At 27.6% G+C, this 9923-nt stretch overlaps 1 protein-coding gene across 1 annotated transcript; it reads right to left on the reverse strand.

The window, feature by feature from the left end:
- Positions 1 to 3245: 3245 nt before the first annotated feature.
- Positions 3246 to 3587, reverse strand: LOC112941797 (protein neprosin-like). Its single transcript, XM_069287487.1, has one exon. It carries the CDS (start codon positions 3585 to 3587, stop codon positions 3246 to 3248), a length of 342 nt encoding a protein of 113 aa, XP_069143588.1.
- Positions 3588 to 9923: the final 6336 nt, after the last annotated feature.

Here is a 9923-nt window from a genome sequence, read left to right on the forward strand (position 1 = left end):
ATCTTACTTTATGTGATAAATATAAAATTTAAAAATTCAATTAAATTTTAAGATGAGTTTTAAGTACTTTAAATTAATTATTGTAATTTATAGTATCGTTACGTAATTTTTAAATAATATATGTTACTTTTCCTATCCCAATATATGTGGCACAAATAGACTTTCAAAAGTAAATATGTTGTTAATTATAGTGTGAAACCACACATGTTGGTTGTCTCACGTGTGGTTAAGATGAAATAACTCAAATATGAATAAGAATTATATTTATGTAATACGAAATGTCAAAAGACTCAAATCAATTAAGAAATTGAAATTAATTAAAGACCTCTACTAATTAAACCACAAAATTTCAAGCTGAAGATCTCGTAAAATCAATTAGTTGATGTAGAGGTCTTTAATCATCAAAATTATCACTCCCTCCATCCACTATTAACTGTCATACTTTCAATTTTTAAAGTCAAATTATAAAAAAATTGACTAACATTTTACAATATATTTCTTTATTATATTGATATGCAAAAAATTGTAATGTATAGTACTTTTCGTATAGTTTATTAATATTTAAAATTTTTATTTAAAATATCGAATAAATATAATTTAAATTGAATTTATTAACTAGTCAAATAGACTTTTGAAAAATATAACATGACAGATAAAAATTTAAAAAAAAAAAGTACAATTGCTTTACGGGATAAAAGAAGAAGCTCAAATTAAAACAGAAATAAAAATTGATGTTAACAAAGTTTGAACCCTACACCTTGGGGTTGATATGTCATACCTAAACAAGTAGGTCAAACAACATATCACTTAAATAATCACACAGCTGAAAAAAACATTTTAACCTCTTACGTATAAGTAGTACAAGTAGATAACATAGTTAACATGTTAGTGAAGCATCAATTTTATTTTGTTTCACTTTTTTTTTCTTTTTTTTTCTAATTTAAGCATAAAATATTGTTTTTTCATCTTATTTTATGTGACTCTTTAGATTACCACAATTTTACAAAAATAATGCTATTTTTCTATGTTAGAAGTACTACTAGTGAATTAGTTCACACTTTGCCTCATTATAAAAATCTTATTAAATTTTGTTAATATTCCCTTAATTCTCGAATGTCAAGACTATTGAAACTTTTTTTAGTCTTGAATTTTTTAACACATTATTTCTTAAGCTTTAAGCTATACATAATATTTGTATTGATGCATAATATTATGATATAGTATCTCTTCTTGTAATAACAATTAAAAAAAGCTATGCAATTCTGTTATTTATTTTCTTTTTTTATTTTAGAAATTTTAATCATCTATAAATACTTGACTTATATATAATAATAATCTATATAAATTACCTAATATTATATAAATATTTTTAAAAATAAAAAGAAAATAAAAATAAACAAATTCAAAGGGATTAACGTGACACCAACGGGATTTGTTATACAGTTAGGATAAAATTCAATTATTTAATGATATTTTATCTCTGTGTTACAAGTAAACGTATATGATTAAATTAGTGCAGCAAAAAAATTTTAAGGTGAAAAAGTATGTGGACTTATTTAATCATGTACTTAGTTAGTAAATTATTTAATTGTTTGTTTTCTTAGTGAGTAAATTATTGTGTTTATATGAAAAAAATGCCTAAAAATCAGAAAGACAAACAGAAATTTTAGAAGAAAAACAGATCGCACAATAAGTGAAATATATAGCAAATTTAGAAGAGAAAAGATGAGGAGGAGAAATGGATGAAATTTTTTGTAAAGAGGTGAAAAATAGAGAGATGTATTTGGGGATTTAATTTGGCAAATATTTATTTGGTTAGTTGGCTATGTTTGAATTTTTTTTAAATCCAGTAATTTTATTAGAATTATTTGAATTTTATTAGAATTAATTTTGTTTTGGTTGATTTGAAAATTTTCATCCAATTTAGGGATACGAATGATAAGTTTATAGTCAACAAGAGTATAAATAACTCTATTTTAATGGTAATGACAAGATCAACAGTAAAAATTGAGAGGTATTTTGCACCATTTTCCTTCGCATTTATTTGGAAGATAATATAACATTCAAATTAAAGGTGTATATAGAACAAATTGGAACAATTTTCTTCAACTTCTTTCATGATTTGAAAGATTTTCTTTCCTATTAAACATGTGTACTTTCACCTGGTCCCCCATAAATGTCACGACCCAAATTTTGCAAGTCGTGATGGCACCTATGTTCCCAACCAATAGGTAAGCCAACCCAACATATTAACCCAACTAAACCAACAAATGAGTAAAAAAGACCAACGCTCAGCAAGAATCTCCAACATTGAGTTCCTTATAAGTAAGAAATGCGGAAGATAAAATATATCACCCCAAGAATTGGTGTCTTAAGTACAAGAGCTTCTAAAATTCGATGCAAGTCTGAAACTAAATGACAAATCTAACCTAAGGGATATCCTGTTTGAATACTAATAACAGAATAAATAAAAGATAGAGGGAGGTGTGGGCCACGGAATAGCCAAGCAGCTCACCACAACTCCAAGCTCGGACTCAAATTGCTCCACGAGATGTGCTTCTACTCGGAATCGAATCTGCACCACAAAGAGTGCAACAAGCGTAGTATGAGTACGAAACCACGTGTACCTAGTATGTCTCATTGACCGACAACGAAGAAGTAGTGACGGGAGTTATATAAGAAAATAAATTCTTAGATTGTACAAGTATATATATATATATATATATATATATATATATATATATATATATATATATTACACTTACTATTTAAGTTTCATCAATAAAGGAAATCAACATTTAATATTTTCCAAACACCAAACGAAACATATAGTCATCAAGAATGAATGATGGGATGAAATGCAATGCAATATGATGCCATGTAATGATATGTCTCAGAATACCCAGTACTCACTCAACCGTATATACATGATACTCCTCAGAAATACATCGAGAGTTCATGACCCATGGGGGACTCGCGAGGTCCATATACCGACACGGACGATCTCCACGTGTCTGTGCGGACGATCTCAACGCACTATCATAATATCAAACAATTTTCGCACGGACGGTCTCCACGTGCCCAAATTACAATCTTAACATCTCGCCATCCCCAGCACGGACGATCTCCACGTGCCCAACTTATACTCAGTCTCATCTCTATGCATGTGCACAATATTGTTTCAATAGAGGGAATGATGATGAATCTCAATCAATCAATATGAATATAATACATAACCACCCCTATTAAACATGTGTACTTTCACCTGGTCCCCCATAAATAACAAAATACTTGTCTTTTGCACCATGTGAAAGTTCTTTAAATTCAACCTTGTATGGATAATCGGTATGTGTGATTGTTGAATCTACTTCAATTGTTTTTCCTTTCTCGTTTACAATTGTAACATCAGTACAATAAGCATCATATAAAGTGTTTTCAATAGGAAATTGGCTTGAGCCCATCGGAGGTTCTGGTACACCTGGTGGACTATATACAACTCCTCCCCAATCAACATTCGTAGCAAAGCTTTTCAAGTCAGTGAAGAGACTTTGTGGCCAGAAACCTACTCGCGTAAAGTTTGGTGTCATTAAAAGCCACCAATTTCCTGATAAGTCCTTTTTTAAAAAAAAATAAATAATATTAATAAGTTATCATAATAATATTTATGTTATCTCTTAACTATAATTCCTATATCTGTATGAAATATTCAAAGACTCTAAATAAAAAAAATAAAGATAATATAAAATGTACCCGATCAATGTGTACTGTTATACCCCACTGTTCTCCTCCACGATGTGAAATATTCATGAATGGAGTATCAAGAGGTATGTCATGGTTTACTTGTACAAAGCCGGGACATAATGTATTGAAACAATGAATTTTACCAGCCTACAAAAATAGATATATCTCATGCATGCTTAAAAATAAAGGTAGATAGTTAAACTAACAGTATGTTTTCTATGAAGGAAAATGTGTTTCCTGAATAATGTTTTCCTACATAATGTTTTCTTGAAAAGAATAAGTGGATTTCTAAGTTATTTTCTCATGTTGGTTGGTGAGTAGAATTCTTTTTTAATGTTTGGTTGGTAAATGAAACACATTTTTCAGAAAATATCTTTAATTTTTTGCTTGAGATAGAGAATATTCTTTAGTAAAAAAAAACGTTCTTGAAAATGAACCCGAATAATCGATCTAGGACCCCAACCTTACACCCAAACTAGGACAAAATCTCGACGGTCGCTCAAAAATTCGACCTTAAGATCTGACTCGTGTCTTGAACCATAAATATTTTTTAAAAACAATTTTTTAAAATAAGGGGGCGGATTGGGGGGGGGGGGGAGTTGAGTGTAGGGATGGTGTAAAAAAAAAGAAATTTTGAAATACATTTCGATTTTTTTGAAAAAAAAAATTGATGTTGGGGGTGGGGGTGTAGGTCTGACATAAAAAAATGAAATTTTATATATTTGAATTTATTTTAATAAAAATAATTTTTTAAAAAGAAATTAACGGGGGGGGGGGGGTTGGTAGGGTTGGGAGACGTAAAAAATCAAAATTAATAAATCTGAGATACAAAAAATAGTTTTTTTAAAAAAAGAAAATGATAGGAGTTGGAGTTGGCCGGAGGGGTAGTGGTGACATAAAATAGATTTTCTAAAACTGATTGGAGTAGGGGTTTAGGAATTAGGAGTGGGGAATGAAGAAAAAAATATTTTTAAAAATGAAAATTTGACGAGGTTCTTGTGTGGGGGGAAGAGGTTGCGTAGTTAGGGTATGGGATGGGTAAAAATGAAATTTTAAAAATTTGACTCTTTTTTTGAGAGTGGGGGGAGGGGATAGGCATGATAGTGATTGGGTGAGGTAAAAAGTCTGTAAGCTTGAAATAAGGTAAAAAGTCTGTAAGTTTGAAATATTTTTCAAAACAATAATTTTTGAATTTTTTAACTATTTTTTTTCGGTGGAGGGGGATTGGTTTAGGGATTGGAGATAAAAGTAAAAGAATATTTGAAATTAAAAAAGTAAGATTTTATTATTTAATGTGGAGGGTCGGTTGGGATAGAGTAAAAAATATTGTAATATTAGAATGAAGTAGGCTTTTGAAAAATATTTTTCTTTATTTTTTAAGAAAAATCATATTTCTTAAATTTAAGAAAATTAAGTTGATTTGGAAATCATTTTCTAAAAGATTTAATCCAATGGACATGAGAAAATTATAAATACACACTAAACACACCCTAAAAGATATACTAGTTTAATGAACTCAAAAGGAAAATCACCATGGTACAAAAGATAGTTACCTGAAAATGTATAAACAATCTAGTTTTAATATCCCCGTATAACGTTGGGTCCACCTAAAGCACGAAACAGAGATATTATATTATAGTTATTAAATATTCAACATGTGATAACAAATTTTCTAATATACTCTTAAAAGCACAAAATTCAATAGTTAACACACATCCTTTTTCCACAAAATGATCGAATAATGAAATAAAAAATTGATATAAACTTACTCTCCAACCAACTTGTAAGATATCTGATCCTTTATGAATTTTTAGTCGAGATCCACTGTGTTGTTGTCCATTAACTTGAGGATTGTATAAAGCAGTAATCATTCCGGCTCCCGCAAACTTGTTATGTGGATTATATGAAATTTGAGCTATTGCAACCTGAATTTTTTAAATTGTTTTTAGTAAATCTTACAGAGTATCCAAATTAAACTAAGAATAAATTGTTCCTTTATTACTTCAAATCCAATCAAATAAAACATGGACATTAAAAAATAATAACTATAGTCATATACCACCTTATATCCTTGTGAAGATATGTATATTCCATTTGGCCTATTATTGTTGTTGCTCTGCATTAGAAAATGAACTTATTTTTACGTTTGAAATACACAAGATATATAGAAGTAAATTGACATAATCATCTTACAACATCATATTCATCGTTGAATGTGACATCCTCTGGAGGAGGCATACGAGTTAATCTTATCAGATCATCTTTTGTCATTCTCTTAACAGGAATAGTTCCAAAAGGGCATCCTCTATCTCTTGACCATATTGTCGATGACCTATTAGTTTTATGGGTATTTTGTACATCATTTATTTCAAAAATATTTCCAGCGCATTTCAATTAGGGGATTATTTCAAAAATATTTTCATTTAGCACAATAGAATCTAGTTTTATGGTTCTAAATTTAACTTGGAATGATGTTATATTAGTTTATCTTAAATATTTTGATCAGTTTATCAAGATATTCAGACTATTAAAACATCAAAAATATTATTCATATCATGAGTAACCTTTTTGAAAACTAAAAAAAAACTCAAATTCACCTATTGCCCATATGCTCATTTTTACACAAATCAAAGTAGAGTAATTATAACTTATCACTACATCTTTTTCCCTTTAAGAGGTGTATGCAGAGGGACAGTGACCAACATAAGCTTCTCGAGTACGCGAAACCTGTTGGGGAGAGGCTTGGAATAGAATAAAAATATGCTTATGCATCAAAAGTAGCCTTTCTTGAGTTGTTGTTTCAAGATTTGAAATGTTTGTTTTCTTCTTCTTTACTTTACTGTTTTGTTGAGTGTTGGCTTTTGTAGTCCATGATGAGCATCATTACTTTCGAATTAATTAAGCTTCAGTTCTAAACAAGTTGAGATTGACTATAAGATTCTACTCTATATCACGAGGAACATATAATAAACTGATGACCTAAAGACACTCCCTCTCGATTTATGTAAAAATGTTCAATTGAACATAACGTTTAAAAATCTCAAAATTTGTTATTTGGGATTCGTTGTAAATATTTGTAAGAAATGATATCTAATAATCTTGAACTTAACTTTGACTTCACTTGTCATATGAATTTAAAATCAAATGCCGAACTTGTTAAACTTGAAACTTTGTTCCTAGACAAGCTAGGTCAAAAGTTCAAAGATCATATGCCTCCAAAACTAATCTTGTAAATCTGTGACTAAAAATAATTTCATCAAATATAAGATGAGATTGTCTGAGAAGGAAATAATGCTATATTAATATGGACAAGGAGAGTAGTAAAAAAGGTTTAATAACAATATTTATAACTTCTTAAACTAGTTAGTAAATTTTATTGGGATAATGCCCAAGTACACCCTCAGCCTATGCCCGAAATTTCAGAGACACACTTATACTATAATAAGGTCCTATTATCCCCCTGAACTTATTTTATTAATAATTTTTTACGTCTTTTCGACCTACGTGGCACTATCTTGTGTGTCTAACGAAGGTTGACTCTTTTTTTTCAAACTAGTGCCACGTATGCTAAAAAGGGTAGAAAATTACTTATAAAATAAGTTCAGGAGGGTAATAGGACCTTAGTATAACATAAGTGTGTCTCTGAGATTTCGGACATAGGTTAAGAGGGTACTTGTGCATTATCCCAATTTTATTTAAATATTAGAATTACTATCGGTTCAAATTGAGCTTTTGAAACACATGATAAAAAGTTTCTATCAAGCATTTTCAACTCAAATTCTGGATTTTTTTTTGTGAATATTCTTAAATGTCTATTAGACAATTAATTTAATTACATAAAATATATTAACATATAAGCCTCATCTGTAAAGATGTGAGATTTGATGACTTATAATGGCTAATGCATATAATTAAAGAATATCACATATTTTAAATAATTAATTTTACTATATAGAGTTAAAAGTATTTAATAAAAATATTTTATCTATACATTAAGGTGCTCAATTGAAATAAATTTTATTATTTAAATAAATAAAAGTATGCATAATGTATTTTTAAAAAAAGGTATTTCATTGTAGGGGTGTGCATCGGTTGGTGTGATTCGGTTTTATGTATTATCGATTTTTAATTTTTAAATATGTTAACCCAATAACAAACCAAGAAGATATTCTTTATCAATTTTCGGTTTATCATTTTAATCGTTATCAGTTCAGTTTTGGTTTAACCAATCCGTAAAATATTATTTGACTTCTCATTTCTCTAAATATTTTTGATATAGTGAAACAAGAAAAATAATGAGAAATTACATCAATAAGAGAAAACATTGTTCAAGAGCTATAACTATATGTCATGACCGCCAAAATATAAAATGAAATTTCTTATGTTAAATCAAATTATAGACCTTCATAAACTTGCAAAAGTTACAACCTACAATTATAAACTAAAAATAATATGAAATAGTCCAACAAGACTAAAACTAAAACTAAAACTAAAATCAAATAGCTACAATTGCAAACCTAGTGTGAAGTGGGTAGAGTATTAATAATTTGATATAGTTATAATGTCTAGTTATATATGAAATTACTAATATCTAATATTTAGGAAGGGTAAAGTTATAAATTATTATCGTCTTATTGGGTTATTGGTTTAACCAATAACCAAATAGTATGAAAAAATTAGTAAAGTAGTCACAATTCCTAACTTAAATTAGTAAAAACATCTACACTTTAAAATATTTAGTCAAAATGTCAATATTGTAAATAAATTTGTAAATACTATTATTTGTCTTTTCTTTTATTTCTCAAAACAGTCCAACATTAAATATATTCACTATCCATTTAGACTTCTTCTAAACTTTAATACTATTAAATTTATTTTCATCTTTAAGATTTTCAAAAAAAATTTCTCTTTTACCATTTTCACCATTATTGTCTCTCATTATTGAAGAAGAACCAATTATTCAAGTTCATATCAATTTGTTCAGATCTATCGATTAATTCAAGAAATCTCTCAATACATAAAGATATTTTCGTAATCATCTTTTATTTTGCGAGATTTCATAAGATTTTGTTTTCGAAATAAAAAATTATGTTGAATTTTGGATTGTATGTATTACAATTTTTTGTTATTTTTTCAATTTTTATATGAGTTTGTTAACATACTGATCAAATATTTATGCATTTCGGAATTTTAGTATTTGAAATACTATTTTTATGGTTTTATTTTCATATTTGAGATTTAGTAGATTGTAATTTGTATTAAGCCATATAAGCATTCATACATAAGATTATATTGTTTGATCTTTTTTATATATTCATATTTAATAATTTCGAATTTTGCTTATATGGTTATTAATTCACAAATAAACACAGATTCAAATTTGAATTTGGTGAAAAGAATTTTAAAAAAGGAACATAGTAGACGAAGAAGAAAGAGAGAGTCAAAGAAGAAGGTTGCAAAATTGTATTCATATCAGAATAATATTCATATTAATTTTTGTTTGTCAATTATTCTTGTCTACTCATCATTTGTATTTTTATTAAGAACATTGTATTTCTTTTTTATTTGTAGTCATTCAAATACGTATCTCCTATGAATTTGTATTTCTTAAGCATAAATATATCCTATTTTTCAACAGACAATTTATATTTTTTTAGAATATTGTATTCTGATTATATCATTTTCACTATGTACGCTATCTCATATGAATTTATATTTCTTAAACATATATGTATCATGTTTTTCAACAGTTAATTTGTATTTTTTTAGAATATTGTATGTTGATTATATTATTTTACTATGTATGCTATATGTTTTTCAAAATCTTGTATTCTTATTTCTTTCATAGTCAATTTGTATTTATTTTTTTAGAATATTATATTATTCCTCAACAAAATTTATTATTTTCACCAAGTATGCTATTTCCTCCAAAAATCTTCTACCCTTTCATAAATCATATAAATACATGTATATATATTTATATGGTAATCAAGTAATACAATTTTGATCACCGAAATACAATTTGTAGTTTGAAAGAAAAAAAAATCAATTTTAGTTTGTATGGTAAAGTGAGCACATAAAATGTAAAAAATATTTGGTATACAAATAAAATGAAAACATAACAAAGGAAAGTTAATGAAAAAGGAGTTTTTTTTTTTTAAATTGTTAATGATGAGAATTTT

The sequence above is a fragment of the Solanum lycopersicum genome, chromosome 7, assembly GCF_036512215.1.
Source record: "Solanum lycopersicum chromosome 7, SLM_r2.1".
In the NCBI taxonomy this organism is placed as follows: domain Eukaryota; kingdom Viridiplantae; phylum Streptophyta; class Magnoliopsida; order Solanales; family Solanaceae; genus Solanum; species Solanum lycopersicum.